Source organism: Capricornis sumatraensis, chromosome 18 (assembly GCF_032405125.1).
Source record: "Capricornis sumatraensis isolate serow.1 chromosome 18, serow.2, whole genome shotgun sequence".
NCBI classification, from domain to species: domain Eukaryota; kingdom Metazoa; phylum Chordata; class Mammalia; order Artiodactyla; family Bovidae; genus Capricornis; species Capricornis sumatraensis.
The window spans coordinates 44,680,929-44,698,623 of NC_091086.1; the positions used below are offsets into that span (position 1 = coordinate 44,680,929).

The following is a 17,695-nucleotide window of genomic DNA, read 5'->3' on the forward strand; positions in this document are numbered from 1 at the left end:
GTTGGCTCAGTTTCTGTTGCACTCATCGATTGGGTCCAAGAGTCCAGCTTTGACTAATAGCCCGGCCTGGATCTGGTCATTCTTTATCTTCCTGCACTAGGTTTGTAAAGAGAAAAAAGAAAATGAGTGTTTTTAGAGAGTGTATATTTTAAAAAATGAATATTTTAAGTTATAAAGAAATGAAAACAAAGTACAGTACCAAAAAATATGCCAGAAGTTTGTGCATTCAAGGCCTAATTGGAGATAACCTGGGACATCCTGAAACCTGCCTACCCTATGGCTCCTCTCTGGGAAGCCTCTTCCACTTCTTAGCACACACGTGCCTGTGCCTCCCTGACTTTTAACTGTAGCCGTCATCTCTCTTGCGTACAGGCTCATATTGAAAAATTACCTACCAACTACATAAGGATGTTAGTAGCACTTCAGATTCAACACATTCAAAACTGAATTTATTGTCTTCTGTTGTTCTCCTGTGTTGCCTGTCTTGCTGAATAGTATCACTGTTAGCCTTGACTTCATAGTCTCAGGAAAACACATTATCCCCTAAAGGCTGGCTCATAACTCTGGGTCCCCCTGTTCTCCCTCTGTACTTAGCAGTCTCTGAATCCTGTCAGATGTACTTCAGAAATTCTGGCCCCTGCTTTTCAGTTTCTATGGCTGTTTCTTGGTGTCAACCCCCATCTCTTTAGTGAATATTCTTTGTGCCTCATCTTGCTTCTTCAGGCTGTTATTCATAACTCCTACCACAGAGTAATATTTCCGTAATGTAGATAGATCTCACTATTTCCCTTCTGTGCTTTAAAACTTTCTTAACTCCTGACTGTTCATGTTAGTCTGTCATATGAAGCCCTTTAAACGTGAGCTAAGGTTCCTTGCCAGCCTACTCCTGCCTGACCCTAACCCATTACGCTGGAGGCTCTGCAGGCTACTTGCAATTCTTAGCACAAGCCATGTTCTCTCTGGGCTTTTTGTTTTTGCTCAATGTACCTTCTTCCTGCATTGACTGCCTGAACATTTTCCACTTTCCATCTACTGGCTAAAAATTCCAGTCTTCAAATGTCACTTAAATGTCAAAATCTTTGCTTAAGACCTTGTTCTTTTCATAAGCCTAATTAATCAATCCCTTTTTTTTTTGCCCTTACCCAGCGCTTTTTCCTCATAGCACTGTCATAGCTGCTGCTGCTGCTAAGTCACTTCAGTCGTGTCTGACTCTGTGCGACCCCATAGATGGCAGCCCACCAGGCTCCCCCATCCCTGGGATTCTCCAGGCAAGAACACTGGAGTGGGTTGCCATTTTCTTCTCCAACGCATGAAAGTGAAAAGTGAAAGTGAAGTCGCTCAGTCGTGTCTGACTCTTCACGACCCCATGGACTGCAGCCTACCAGGCTCCTCTGTCCATGGGATTTTCCAGGCAAGAGTGCTGGAGTGGGGTGTCATCGCCTTCTCCGATGTTATAGCACTTAGCACATAATTGGTTTCTAGTAAGTTCATACCCAGTTAGTTTGAGCAACTTGAGGCTCATGGGGTGGTGACTAGTGACTTTTTTTCTGCTTAATTTTTTCTTTGCTAAGCACAGTACTTCACACTTATTCACTTAAAATGCTTTTTTAAATAAATGACTACACACTCACAAATACAGCTAAAGCAGTGCGTATCAAACTGACTTAAGTTTGAGTTCTTTAAAATTGAGTTTTATTTCCCCTACCACTCACCGTATGCTTGAGTCCTGTGTTGATATTGCATTTAAGTATGGCTTAGATTAGAAGTTCTGTCTTTTCTGTGTGGCTTATTAAAGTGCTTTGTGCTCAGTGCTCTAGTACAGAGCCTGGTCTCTGGTATAGGGACCAGGATATGGTCTCTAACCGTATCCTGTCCCTGCCACCTTGGTTACTTAGTCCCTTTTCTTTCCTACTCAGCCTTATGCAGCTTGCTTGCTTCTGACATGATCTGCTCTCCTGTTATCACCGATAATTATTTCATTATGATTGGATTTCCCATTTATCATTTGATCCTTGAGAAAAGAGAAGCATTGGGGGAGAAGAGAGAAGGCTAGGGATCAGAGATACTGAGGGAAAGTTTATACGTTCTATATATTACATTAATAATTTCAACTTACTGCAGTACCATCTTTGAGCACTTTGTTTGTCCCAAGTAAGTATATTATCTTACTTAAATTCTTAAGAATACTCTGAGATCAGTTAATTTTATTTTCACTGATAGACTATAACAAGTCTCAGAAGTTAACTGACTTGCCCAAAGCCATGTGGCTGATAAATGGAGGAGGTAGGATTTAATTTCGGGGCTTAACTCTAAACCATAGACTTCCTGTGCTACAGAAGGAGGAAAAGCTTGGAGGGTCCCCTGTGGGAGGTTATGGGAAGTGTTGCCCATGATAGTCACTCTTATTCCTTTAGGGGAACATAGTTACATGCTGTGTGGCTAGAGGGGTGGGAAATACAGCCTAATCATGTGTCTGGGAGGGTGGGGGGAAGAGCTCAGGGATTAGCTGTCCCATCTTTGCATTTCCAGAAATTCTTGCACAAGATGTAGGATGTGGTGGTTATGTTGCATAACAAGCATCTGTGCATCATCGCGGTGTCACTCACCTCAGTCCTTTTCCCGGGTGGATTGCGTTTGCAGCACACAGTAGAGAAGTACCACAGAGCAGGATCGTTTGTTTCCATGAGTTCTTAAGCCTCTTCCCAGTCCTCCTCCTTTGTACATTCTGTCCCAGCAGACCTAATTAACGATGAGGAGGTGTTCTTAAGTAAAGAGAAAGTTTTCCTAGCTGATGAAGATACGAGACTCTTTGCCTTTCAATTCGGTTGTCTTTAGTAGAAGTTATGTCCGATTTCACATCAGAACTCTTACAGTGGTGAAGGTTGTAGATCTAAGGAAAAAGCTGTTGTTTGCTAGCTCACACCTGCTTTGGCATATAGTTTGTTTTTGATGTAGAATGTAAACCACTCCTAAGGGTAGATTGAATTGGCTGAGATTTAGATTACACCCGCAGGAAATTAGTTTTAATTTAACCCTAACTCAGAGAACTTAGTTTGTATTGACTTGTGGTATTCCTAATAAGTCATAGTTCTAGGAATGTTAGAACATGTCTTGTAAGACTTCTGCTCTCTTAAACTAAGTCTTAATTATAGTAAAGATACATGAGTCACTATTATCTTTTGCCCTTTACATATTTTATTTCAGTGGAACCCTATTAACAGCTTATTTTTATGTGACTTTAAAATAGAATTCTAAAGCAGTAACGAGGAATTAAGAGTGTAACTCATACAGATTTCCTTGCACTTGACATTTTCGTTGAGTTCTTGCCAAGAGCCAGAAACTGCCCTCAGTGCCTTATGGCTTGTAGTGTGTGACAGTAGTAATGCTAACGAGATAGGTTTTATGAACCTCATACTAAACAAGAAGAAAGTCACAACACTTGAAGTATTTTGGTTTCTCCACGTAGTAAGTGTGAGCAAGAGGCGAGAATGGAGCTTGGGATGTTTGGAATGTGAAGTTAGAGGGTGAGTAGTGGTGAAAAATAGGCTAGGCAAGGGCATTTTAGATTTTTTTTTTTTTTTTTAGCATAAGGATATGGTCTGTGAATGACTTCAGTTTTTTAATGTAAAAATTTGTATATCTGTATTTTTCTTAAGAGAATGTCCAAAATGTTTTCACGTTTCTCAAAATATAGAGTATAGGATTAGAGTGGGTATATGGAGCATCTCTTATTCTTCTTCCCTCAAAATGTTAAGAGCCCCTGAATTAGGTTTAGAGTTGTGTGACTATGAAGTGCTGTTCCTTTTCTAAGGAGCATCTACTGCGAAGAGGTAGAGGCAGGAGGAGAATTCTAAATTAGCTGGAAGAATTGTGTTTTTTTTTAAAAAAAAACACCTTTTCCTAACCACCTTTTTAGTCCTTAGGTGGTTAAGGGTGTAACCATCTTTTAAAAGTTGCTGCTTTTAAAAGTTACTCCTGTTTGTGGTAATGTTTGTTCTTAAGTGGTTACGTGTGGCATCTTGCTAAAGGTTTCTCCCCTTCAGAAATGATCTTATAATTTAGAGAAATACCTGTTTAAAACTGTGGTAGGACTTCCCTGGCAGTCCAGTGGTTAAGAATCCGCCTGCCAGTACAGGGGACGCAGGTTTGATCGCTCACCTGGGAGGATTACACATGCTGTGGAGCAGCACGCCCGGGTGCCACAGCTACTGAGCCTGTCCTCCAGAGCCCCGGGTGCTGCAACTACCGAAGCCCACATGCCCCAGAAACCCGTGCCCTGCAACGGGAGAAGTCACCGCAGTGAGAAGCCCACGCACCACAACAGAGTGGTCCCCGCTTGGCGTAAAGAGAGAAAAGCCCCCAAGCAGCAATGAAGACTCAGCGCAGCCAAGAAGTAAAAAATAAATAAAACTTAAAAAAAATAAAAAGTATGTTAAATAATACAAAGGGGATACAACGAAAAGCTGGTTTCTTTCATTTTATATTCTAGTACTAATCTCCAGATATAACCACTCTATATATTTTTTAATATAAGTAACACAAGGAAATTCTATATAAATATCTAGAATAGCTGACTCATTGGAAAAGTCCCTGATGCTGGGAAAGATTGAGGGCAGAAGGAGAAAAGGGTGTCAGAGGATGAGATGCCTGGACAGCATCACCGATGCAATGGACGTGGACTTGGGCGAACCTCGAGAGATGGTGAGGGACAGAGAGACTTGGTGTGCTGCAGTCCATGGGGTTGCAAAGAGTCGAACACAACTGAGTGACTGAACACACATATACACATACGTACACTGTTTAATGCTTTTGGTTTTTTAACTTAACATGTTGATATCTTTCCACATTGGTATACATATGGTTGTAGTATAGTCTTTTTAATATTTATGTAGTATTCTACTGAGTAGCTATATTTACCCAGCTTTCTGCGGTTTTGCTATTATAAACAATGCTTCTGTAAATATCCTTATACTTGTCTTTGTGTATTAGATGTGTAAGTATATTTTAGGATAAACTACTAGATTGAAGAATATGTTCATTTTAAATCTTAACAGAATTGTCTAATCGCAGTTTTTATAATTCCATTAGTATATGGGCATACTTCTCTTCCCATACCCATGTCAATACATTATCATTTTTTAATCTTTAAAATCTGAGAAGAATCTTGTTTTAATATCTCCTCAGGTATGAATGAGATTGAACATATTTTCATATGACCCCTGGACTGTTAACCCATGTACTTTGCCTACTTTTAAAAACTATATGAGATGGCTATTGTTTTTTGGGTATTTTTTTTGCCTGATAATTTCTAAGAGTTCTTTGTATATTAAGTAGATTATTCCTTTTTCATTTTTAGTGTGTTTTTAGAACCAAAATAAGAAAAAATGTTTGTGGTATTTATTTCTAGGTCATTCAATATTAACAGAGTGGCACCTCAGGCTGTGGAAGATGTTCTAAATATTGGTGAGTACTAAATAGCTCTTATGTTACAATTATAATATGCTATAGAATGTGTAGATTTTATTGTATGTTAGCTATACAGTATGTTACAAAATATTTTATTTAATCAAGATATTTTCCCCCTTTCTTTTTCCAATAGCAAACCGACAAGGAAATTTAAGTCTTCCGTTGAACAGAGAATTGGTAGAGAAAGGTCAGTGACAAATGATCATAATCACTGACATTTTCAGTTAAGTTCTGTGTATATTTTGAGGATGTTATCATGAAATGTACTTGTCTAATTAAGCTAAGCATAGTACTTTTTTTACTCCAACAATATAATACTCCTTAAAATATATTGAATCAGTAGGAAGTTTAAGTTGAAATTTTATGATTTTTGTCAACCATGGAAATCTAACTTCTGTGTCAAAACAGTGTGATTGCAGACTTTTCCTGGGGAATGGGAAAATGTAGAAAATACACATCTGGCAAATAGGAGACGCATAACCTAAATTTGGTATGCCGTTAGTATCCTCTGAATGAGAAGGAATTCATTGAGCTGTGAATGTTTACCGTCACATTCACTAAAATGTTATCTTATCCTTTTCCTACATACTCCTGCCCAGTTATTTCAGTGTTCCTTTAAGAGAACCAGCACTGGTGGAGAAAGGATACTTATCAGGGAATTTGAAGACCTGAGTTCCAACCCCAGACCAACCAGTCACTGAAACAATGGGCAAGACTGTTTTCTTTGCTCCTCTGCTTCCTCAACAGTGGAATGAGGGAGTGGACATAGATTGCTGGGGAAGTCTTCAAATTCGTTAAAAAAAATTATTTTAAAAAATATTTAAATTCATAAACTGAAAACCACATTCATTTGATTTGCATATGAAATTTTAACACACTAAAGTCTATTTATCGACCAGGATCATTTTTGAAAGTACAGACGCTCAAACTAAAGCTAAATAGTGTTGTCTTTGTTTAGTTGAAGAGTATCCTAAGATTTAAAAGTATATTATTTTTAGAAAAAAAAGCAAAAATCCAAATGTTTTATAGTTGCCTTTACTTACCTATGCTGCAGTTGCCATCCGTAAACATTTGAATTTGAGAGTTATCATAACAGATTCACATTGGTTGCCTTTAAAGTGATATAGCAATACATGGTAAAGTATATTAACAGAGTCAATTCATTTTATTTGTGTGTTTTGGATTCCCGAAAGACTTTCTTTGTTGAAATGGTTTGCCTTTAAAATGGTTTGTAAACAGAACTAAATCTCTGTGGTTCCTTTCAGTTCTCTAAAATGGATTGTTTTCTCCCTCTGATTTTGAGACCTAAAATATTATTTTAATCATGGCTTTGAGTTGGAATTAGTGTTAAATCTGTACTGAAGGAAGGAAAGTGAGGCATTTATAGTAATTGATTCTTCATTAGATAATTTAACTTAAAACAGTATATATAAAACAACTGAAATTTATATCACTTATGTAATTTAAGGGTATATATAAAATACAGTGATTTTTCTTTTAATAAACATACTGCTTTACTGAATGAATATTATTCCTTTGAAGATTTGACTTATCTTCAGAAGCAATAGTGAATGCCAATGGTGCAGTCACTGTTAACAGACGCTTCCTTTAATTCAAATGAAATATTGGTATATAAGGTAGATTATCTGATAGTCTTGTGATGTCTTTTAGTGTGCTTTTCAACTAAATGCTTTTTTCAAGCCCAGTTTCTTTGTACAGTTGTCTTTAACCAGTTTGTGCTCTGCATGCCAACTCTGTGTGCCTCTTGGTTAGGGAGAAAGTAGATCCCAAAGGCTTGTGGAAATACCTCATGAACCTTTTGGCATGATGTTTTGGAAAGGAACTTACTAGCAAGGGATTATATCAACTCAAGTTCCATTTTTGAGTGCTTCAAACTAGTTTCTCTTTGTTTACTGACTTTACAGTCCTCCCTTCCCCCACCAAAGGTACCTATTTCTGCTATCCTGTGGGTGATGTAGGCTTCTGTGGGCTAATCTGGGAACATACTCCTTGTTTATAACCATTTTTTTAAAATGGAGTTTGTCATGAGTTCAAAGAAACTTGCTGCCAAACAGACTTTTGGAATAGAACTGCCTTTAAATTGGGGATAGCATCCATTCTCATTTTGCACTTCTCAGAAGTGACTGTGCTAATATTTGGCTTTTTTTCCTTTATAGTAACAAACGAATATAATGAATCACTGCTCTACAGTCCAGAAGAACCAAAAATACTTTTCAGTATTCGAGAACCAATAGCAAACAGAATTTTCTCAAGCAGTCGTCAGCGTTGTTTCACCTCAAAGTAAGCTTCCACAGTCTTCTTGTAGCTGTTTTCCTCCCTTGTAATTAATTACAAAGCACATTTGGCTGTGAAAGTATTGTTTCATTAAATCACTCCTTCAGACTTAATCATGCAGGAAAAGTAGACGCTGTGGAGCTAAAGTGGTATCACGCTAATAACCTGGCTAAAGTGATATTTTCTCTAAAACGTTCTGTTTCATTTTAGAGAAACTAAAATTTAACTGAATGGAAAGGACATGGTTATTTAATTGGGTAATGCGTACTTGTTTGTTTTTACTTTATTAAGTAAGACACAGTAAGATCAGATTGTCAACTTCAAAAGAAACTGACTGGAAAGCAACTTTTTTTTCATATGCTATGGAATAAAAGTAGGACATACATTCATATAAAGTCTAAATTGTGTAGCAACATAAAGGACTCATTTCTTTCAGCTTTTTCCTACAAGTGAATCTCCCACCCATGCCCACATCTGTTAAATTTGCCACAGATTTTTTGTTTTGAGTGGAAGATACACAAAAATGTTTATAATTTTTATAAAGGTTGCCCAGTCTTCCAGACTAATAAGAAATCTTAACTATAGTTAGGGCTTCCCTGATACTTCAGCTGGTAGAGAATCCTTCTGCAATGCAGGAGACCCTGCTTTGATTCTTGGATCAGGAAGATTCCATGGAGAAGGGGTAGTCTACCCATTCCAGTATTCTTGGGCTTCCCTGGTGGCTCAGACGAAAAAGGATCCACCTGTAATGTGGGAGACCTGGGTTCAATCCCTGGGTTGGGAAGATCCCCTTGGAGAAGGGAATGGCTACCTACTCCAGCGTTCTTGCCTGGATAATTCCATGGACAAAGGAGCCTGGCAGGCTACAGTCCCTGGGGTCACAAAGAGTCAGACACAACTAAGCGACTTTCACTTTCACTTTTTATCTCATGGCAAGCACAGAATAGTTGTTACCAATTGCTTCTTAATAGTGTGCATATACTTTTTTGAAAATGCATAATTGATTTTTTCCAGGAAAGACACTAAAAAGGATAGTGATCATATTTAAAAATCACTTAATCATTTGAGAATTAATTTTGATTAATCAACAAATCTGTACTCAGATTGGGTAGGACTGAAAGATTCATTTAAATGTTTGCTCATGTAAGTAGGAGAACAGCTTTATGACTTTGGCTGGAAAATATTTCTTAGCAACAGAGTGACAAGTTGAACTAAATTAGAGTTACTGACTTTTGTTAATCAAGACACCATCAAGAAAATAAAGAGGCGAGCCACAGAGTGAAATAGTATCTATGTCCAGCAATGGACTCATATCCAGAATATATTATAAAAATTCTTACCAGTCAGTAAGAAAGAAGGCAGGCAACCCCTTAGAAAAATGGCCGAAAGTCTTGGACAGACATTTTGCAAAAGAGAATATCCAAATGGCTGATAAGTGTATGGAGAAACATCCTTGACCCTATTCATCTGAGAAATGTAAATTAAAACTATATCATATAAACTATAGTCATGTAAGGATGTGAGAGTTGGACCTTAAAAATGGCTGAGTGCCGAAAAATTGATGCTTTTGAATTGTGGTGCTGGAGAAGACTCTTGAGAGTCCCTTGGACTGCAAGGAGATCAAACCAGTCAATCCTAAAGGAGATCAGTCCTGACTATTCATTGGAGGGACTGAAGCTGAAGTTGAAGCTCCAATACTTTGGCCACCTGATGTGAAGAGCTGACTCATTGGAAAACACTTTGATGTTGGGAAAGATTGAGGGCAGGAGGAGAAGGGGGTGACAGAGAATGAGATGGTTGAATGGCATCATAGACTCAATGTCATGAGTTTGGGCAAACTCCAGGAGATAGTGAAGGACAGAGGAACCTGGCATGCTGCAGTTCATGGGGTTGCTTAGAGTCAGATATGATGGAGCGATTGAACAAATACAATACTACACACACTCACCAGCCTAGCTAAAATACCAGTTGTTGATAAGGTGGAGCAACTAAAACTTTTATATAAAAGTGGAGCAACTAGAAATTTTATATAAAACTTTTATACTGTTAGGAATAATATGGAAAATTGTTTGGCAGTTACCTACCAAAGCTGAATACAGGACATGCAGTGACTCAGTGATTCTGCTCCAAGATATATATCCAGCAGAAGAGTATACACTTGACAGATATGTATGTACCTAAAGACATACTCAAGAATATTCATAGTAGCAATGTTCCCAATAGATCAAAACCCTAATGTCCATGAGTAGTATAAGAGATACTTAAATTTTGGTATTTTCGTACTGTGCAGGTGTTTTCAGACAGCAATGAAAATGAACCCAGTGCTGCTACATGTGATAATATGGATGATTTCACAAGCATACTGTTGAGCAAAAGAAGCCAGATATAGGCATATCCATTGTATTCTTCCATTTATATAGAACTTCAAGAATAGACAAAGCTAGTATTACTGTGTGATTGAAATTAGGATAGTGGATATGCTTGGGAAGGAGGGGCTGGGAGTAGAGACTCGGAGATGGGATAAGAGCAGTGAGGGAACTTCCCGGGAACTGAGTGTAACATTCAGTTACTAATTTGGGTGATGATTACACAAGTGTGCTCATTGAGCTGTACCCTGATAATCTGTGCCTTTTCTGTATGTTGTATATAAGTAAAAATTTTACATGACAGTAGTTACATTCTTGATCAATACTTAAAATACTTGTAATAATGTTCAAAAAGCTCCTATGAGTTCCATCAAGTCTGAACTTGTTCACTTTTAAGTGTTTGGGTAAATGGAGCTATCCTGAACATTTCAGTTTTGAGATTTTTGGGGGGTAATGTACTCATATTGACATAGTCACTAATTCTCTCATAACTAAGGGCAGGGCAACTTGATTTTTAAAATCAAGGCCAAATGATCTACCTGCCAGTTTAGATTAAAAACTCAGTGTTTTAAAGAAACTGCAGTTTAAGAAAAGTGTTGATATTTAACAAGATGTCTCTCTCTGCCTAGGGTGTGTGTGCGTTCTCGGTGTTGGGATGCATGCATGGTTGTGGATGGAGGAACTTCCTTTGAGTTTAATGACGGAGCCATTGCTTCAATGTTGATCGAGAAAGAAGACGAGCTTCGAACTGTGCTTCTAGAGCAGTGAAGGATTGCCTCAGATGACAATTTTGATTGCCAGAGAAATAGTTTTACTGCAGAAAACAGCCTACCAGTCACAAAGCTAGTTTTTGGTTGTTGTTGAGACTGATTGGCCTTGGGCCGAAAGGTGACCAAGAAAGTGAGATTTGCATTATTCTTCTGATGGATTCTGATGGAAAAGATGTTCACTATGTAAGAAAATGGAGGACTAAACTGATTAGAATTCAAAACAGTGAAATTTTGATACTGCTTACAATTGGTTTCCAAGAGTGTTGGTATCTTTATAAATTTAGAGAGGTAGGCTCAAATAAAAGATTTAATGTTTAGGATTTGAAATTTAACTGTACAAGTTTTTTTTTTTTTTTTCCCTTTTCCTCCTCACTTTGTGGAATTGGTCAGACCAAACACATCTCATTTGATTAGTATTTTTTTATAGTACGTAAAGATCAAGATTTTTTTAAAAACTTTGGAGAATTTTGATAAATCCTGATATTGACCTAATTGAAATAGGTAAATGTGTTTTTATATATCTGCCAAGAGTTTTCTATTTCAGAACACAATAATATTGTTATAACTATTGATTTAAAAAGTTCAATCATTTTTGAAATTATTTATAGATGTTTTCATTTAATTGACTATCAGGTTAATTTTGACAATGCTGGGTGAAATATACATGAACAAAATCATGGCACTATTACAAATGTATTAATTAGACAATAATTATTTTAGGTCTTTGGTAATTTCTTTTTAATGATTTGAGGCTGATAAAGTTCTTCCATATTTAAAACTCTCTAACATGGATTTAAAGACTAAAAGGATGAACTGATGAGGCACATTCTATTATGAGTTTGGTAAAACCTATACAGATTTTCATCTAGTGTTAGGAGTATTGTCAGAAAGAAAATGGATTGTTTAATAAATATGCAAAACATTTTAGTTTTGTAATTGCCTTACTTATTATCATGGTAGTTTTCACCTAGCTTATATTCCAAGTTTTACACATTAGGTTTGGAGGATAAAATGTTGTGGCTTTTCTTTTTTTCCCATTATGATAGTTTCTTTACCTAATGCCCAATTTACTTATAAATAATCCTAGAATTATCACAAAAAGTTCCTCTTGCTGCATCATGAGACAATTGGTATTCTTATTCCAATTATTCAAAGTTGTATTTTTTTTCCACTTGCTGTTAAAAATTTGTCTTCAATCACTGAAGTATTTACTGAACACCGACTCTGCCATGTACTGTGTCAGGCGCTGGATGTACACTGGTGATCTGAACAGCCGCTATCCTGATAGAACTGAATCTGGTGAGCTCAGTAGATTCTGGGAAAACTAGGATATGTAATCAAACCCAGTGCTCTTAGGTTTGGCAACATTTATCATGTTCTTGTCAGATTTTTAAAGTAATATTATTATACAAAGATAACCTTAGGTTTTGATGTATATCCAGAACAAGAATTTGTTTTTCTTAGTTGAGAGTAACTGCATAGATACTACTCGCAAGGAGTTTACATGATGCATACAATAAAAATTGGTGTTTTCCCAGAGATGGATGTAGTTTCTGATTTGATTTAATAATGATATACTTAAGATACCACTTTATAAAGAAGTGAAATTCCACACTATAGAAACTCCCTAACAGATTTAAAATACCTTTTTGATAAAAATACCAACGCCATCTTTAATATCAAGGAAATCTGATTGTCCAAAATGGTACACAGATCTGTTTAATATGTAACATATTAATAGGTAACCTGCTATGTAAAATTGTTTATAAGCCATATTTTAGAGGTTTAAAAACTACTTAATGTGTTCCATTGGTGATATAACCTCTAACATTTCTGACCTGTTGTGGGATTTATTTCTAAGAGATGATGAGAGGCAAAGGTTGTTAGAATAGCAAAAATGTTTTTATGAATGAGTTCCTTTTAATGGCAACTACATGTGAATAAAAGTAAACCATTATCTTTTCTTTTTTAGTTCATTTATTTCTTCAGCTCTTATGGGTCATTGTTTGAAAACCTGATTGCCCCAGAATATTATATTTCATGTCTTTTTTCTACACTATCTATTACTCTTTTCCCTGCTGACTTTATTCACTGCTAACATGTGACACAGTGCTTCCTGGTAAATGTAGATTCTTCAGATATTTTTGAGTTAATGTTTTTGATGTTCCATATGTATTTATATTCATGGACCCAGTAAATCAAAATCATATTACATGAACTGCTGAACTAGAAAGAATTATTTTAAATGAAGCTTATTCCTTAACATTAAAGAAACCTTGAGGGATTAGGGTGTAAATCAATAAGAAGGCTTATATATGTTTTCTACATGAAGAAATGTATAAAAAATATTTTTTAAGTGTCACAGGCTTTATTTTATGATAGGTTTTTTAGAAAGTTACTGGCTAAATGAGCTAAAAGGAAAAAATGGAAAAGGATCGGAAAATGGAATGGAACTAATTTTGTTCTCCCATTTTTAATAATCATCAGTGGTTAAAAAAAATTCAAAACTTGGGATCCTGAAAAGACTTTGAAGAGCTCTATCTGAACAATACACACCTTTTTATACCAGAAGATTGTGAGTTCACTGGGAGTAGGGATTATGTGTTCTGATTTGTACAATGAATACTTGAAAACTTGCATAGCTAGAGAAGAAATCCATTATAATAAATGATGGTTTTACATACTGAAACACTGTTAGGGAGTCTGTGTATGTCGGGGGGTGATGTATTGACAGTTGCAGTAAGTAGGACAGTATTTGAAGAAATTTTTCTTTTTTAACCATTCTTTTAAAAATGTTTTCCCCAACTGCAACTTTTATTTTTCTCCCTACACCTGTTCTCTTTAAATGACTGAAGAGAACTTGAATGATTTGTTATGTTGTCATCATACTAGACTGGTTCTTTGCTTTCACAAGTGGCTCCCTGGTGCTCAGATGGTAAAGAATCCACCTGCAATGTGGGAGACCTGGGTTCAATCCCTGGGTTGGGAAGATCCCCTGGAGAAGGGAATGGCTACCCACTCCAATATTCTGGCCTGGAGAGTTCCATGGACTGTATAGTCCACAGGATCACAAGCAGTCAGATACGACTGAGTGACTTTCACAAGAAAATCTATTTAAAATACCTTTGGTAACTAAGCTTTGTTACACAGTTGTTTCCTCTTGCTTCAGAGCTTTCCTTCAAAGGATCATTTCATGATAAATGATTTTTCACAAACTCATTCTATTCATCTTTGAAGTATTTCCATTAGTCTTTAAAATGGGTTGTTGTGGATTATCCACTTACCATGCAGTTTTGGATTAAAATATCACCAAAGTCTTTCGGAAGGAATGATGCTGAAGCTGAAACTCCAGTACTTTGGCCACCTCATGCGACAAGTTGACTCATTGAAAAAGACTCTGATGCTGGGAGGGATTGGGGGCAGGAGGAGAAGGGGATGACAGAGGATGAGATGGCTGGATGGCATCATCGACTCAATGGATGTGAGTCTGAGTGAACTTCGGGAGATGTTGGAACTTCTTGGTGATGGACCCGGAGGCTTGGAGTGCTACAATTCATGGGGTCGCAAAGAGTCAGACATGACTGAGCGACTGAACTGAAAGTCTTAACCCCTCTATTTTCTGGTTCTTGCTGTAGTACCACTGCAAGTTAGCTTACAGTTACTATCCTGAGTAGTAAATTAATAGTTTTGAGTAAAAAGACATTTTAAAAGCCAATATAAATGACCAGGTTTTGTTTAAAACACAACATGAAATCATGGTAATGGTTGGGATATGATCAATTCCAGTGTGCCTGTTAATTTTAAAATGTGTCTATGGAAAAAAGTCTGCCTTCTAGTCTCTCATCAGTCACAGCCCCTGCCATCTGAAGACCTTAAATATAGTGATTTTACTGCTCAAATGTACAAGGTAGATACTTTGATATTTGGTTTAAGGAATACCAAAATATCAGTATCTTGATATTTAGATTCACTAAAAAGTAACTCAAACACTAGAGTAAAACAAATCCATAAAATGAGTTTAGGTTTTAGGGTTTCAACCTGTGTAAGGAGTTAGCGTCTTGGTGGAGAGAGCTTTTTGACTTTCTGGGACCTTTGGCCAGGTAGGGATGGGGAGAGGAGAGGTAACGAGAGAGAAGGTTGCCTTCTGTTTGTTCCAAGGTTAGGTTATCCAGTGGAAAGGTGTTTCCTGTTTTCCTAGATCACTTAGTGCCTTTCCTCATGTTCTAGACCTTGCCCTGTCCTCTACATTGTAGGTCATTAGTCAATGTTGGATTGTAGTTAAGTTCACCATTATAGAAGGGACACAGTCACTTTATCCAGAAATAAATATTTTGCGTTTGGCTAGAGTTTCCTAATAATCTTGGGAACTTGCAGCTAGGGTACAGAAGAGGAATCAAGAGCCACACGCAGACTGTTAACGTTGTTGTTCAGTCTCTTAGGTCGTGTCTGACTCCTTGCGACCCCATGGACTACAACACACCAGACTTCCCTGTCCTTCACTGTCTCCCGGAGCTTGCTCAAACTCATGTCCATTGAGTCAGTGATGCTATCTAGCCATCTCATCCTCTGCTTCCCTCTTCTTTTGCCTTCAGTCTTTCCCAGCATCAGGTCTTTTACAGTGAGTCAGCTCTTTGCATTAGATGGCCAAAGTATTGGAGCTTCAGCATCAGTCCGTCCAATGAATATTCAGGGCTTATTTCCTTTAGGATTGACTGGTTTGATCTCCTTGCTGTCCAAAGGGACTCTCGAGTCTTCTCCAACACCACAGTTTGAAAGCATCAGTTCTTCAATGCTCAGCCTTCTTTATAGTCCAACTCTCAAGTCCATAATGACTACTGGAAAATCCATAGCTTTGACTATATAGACCTTTGTTAGCAAAGTGATGTCTTCTTTTGAATATGCTGTCTAGGTTTGTCATAGTTTTCCTTCCAAAGAGGAAGCATCTTTTAATTTCATGGCTGCAGTCACCATCTGCAGTCATTCTGAAGCCCAAGAAAATAAAATCTGTCACTGCTTCTTTTTCCCCTTCTATTTGCCATGAAGTGATGGGAACAGATGCCATGATCTTAAGTTTGCTGAATGTTGAGTTTTAAGTCAGCCTTTTCACTCTCTTCTTTCATACTCAAGATGTTCTTTAGTTCTTCATTTTCTGCCATTAGTGATACTATCTGCATAACTGAGGTTACAGATATTTCTTCTGGCAATCTTGATTCGTAAAAAGAATGAAAGGCATATGGTGTGTGCCTCTTGAAGGAAGATAGTAATACCGCCTATCCTATCTCCTGGCTATGATGTTCAAAAAAACCTTGACAAACTAAGCCTATAGATGAGGGTCTCTCAACACTGGCACTGAGGTTTTGGATCAGATGATTCTTTATTGTGGGGAGCTGTCCTAGCTATTGTGGGATGGTTAGCGGCATCCTTGGTATGTCCCTGCTGGAGGCCAGTAGCTCCTCTCCACTTGTGACAACCAAAGCAGTTTTCAGATGTTACCAGTGTCTCTTGGGTGGCAAACTCCCTCTTGGTTAGGAGCTTTTCACTGCTAGATCTAACTACCAGTTTATGGAAACAGGGGACACATAAACCTGTTAAACATTATTCCAGGGATGGATCACATCAGTAAAATCCAGAATGGGGAACACTGGACAAGCAACCTAGTTTCTTCCATACGTAAATTGTAAGGATAATAAAGAAGAGGAACACTAAGATTAAGAGACTAAAGAAAATGTCAATGTCAACCAAATGCAAAGTATAATCCGTGTTTGGAGCCTGAGCAAAACAAATCTATGTAAGAAAACAGTTTTTAGATAGCTAGGGAACTTTCAACATCATCTTGATATTTAATGTTTTAGAATTAAATCAGAAGGAGATCTTCCAGAGGTAGATACCGAACTATTCATGAAGTCATGGGTCTCGGTTTTGCCTCAAAAATGATCTTGTGAGCATGTGATGTCCATGGGATGGGAGATAGGTGAAATGAGATTGGTCATGAGTTAATGACCTTTGAAAGCAGAAAATGAAATTCATCATCTTTACCTTTTGCATTTGGCATTTTTGATAACAAAAATGGAAGCATGGTATTGATAGTAAAAAGGAAGCAAAAAACTGGGTAATATTCAGGAAAAATCACCATTCTACTATTTGAATGTGTTCAAAAGGAGTTAATTCCTAGATCTCTGGATATAGGGTAAACTATTCAAATAATCTGCTAATGAGAATAAAATGCACAGTATAAGCTGATCAAGTCTGTATTTAAAAAGTGCTACGAGCTGATTTTTATTGATAGTACTTGATACTTTATTGATGGTACTTATCACGTAATCTCAAATGTCTTCTAAAGTACGTTAATACTTTAAGAAGCACTTTAACCATACAAAGAATTATAAACATTTTAATTTGACAACACATGAAGTAGATGGGACAAAAGGGACCATGTTACGGCTTGTTTTAAAGTGCCTTGTTAGAGGGTTGGGGCTTCCCTGGTGGCTCTGTGATAAAGAATCTGCCTGCAATACAGGAGATACAGGTTTGATCCCTGGGTCAGGAAGATCTCCTGCAGAAGGAAATGGCAGCCCTCTCCAATATTTTTACCTGGGAAATCCCAAGGACAGAGGAACCTGGTGGGCTACAGTCCATGGGGTTGCAAGAGTAGGACATGACTTAGCACACACATTCAGGGGGCTGAGAGAAATCTCACACCATACCTGATGCTTGTTTTAACCAGAGTGCTTAAGAAAAAGAGAAAGAAAAAAGGAATACAACTTAGCTGAAGTATTCATTTTTATAAAAATGTGTTTT

General features: G+C 37.3%; 1 protein-coding gene across 4 annotated transcripts in view; it reads left to right on the top strand.

Moving 5' to 3' along the window:
- The window catches only part of NADK2 (NAD kinase 2, mitochondrial), a 46,018-nt gene extending 33,181 nt beyond the window's left edge, over positions 1 to 12,837 (top strand). For all 4 annotated transcript variants that reach the window (XM_068990404.1, XM_068990406.1, XM_068990405.1 and 1 more), the window contains 4 exons: positions 5,408 to 5,463; positions 5,600 to 5,653; positions 7,644 to 7,767; positions 10,757 to 12,837. In XM_068990404.1, the coding sequence (XP_068846505.1) occupies positions 5,408 to 5,463; positions 5,600 to 5,653; positions 7,644 to 7,767; positions 10,757 to 10,895 (373 nt within the window). In that variant the 3' untranslated portion in view covers positions 10,896 to 12,837. The remainder of the gene's footprint in view (positions 1 to 5,407; positions 5,464 to 5,599; positions 5,654 to 7,643; positions 7,768 to 10,756) is intronic.
- Positions 12,838 to 17,695: the final 4,858 nt, after the last annotated feature.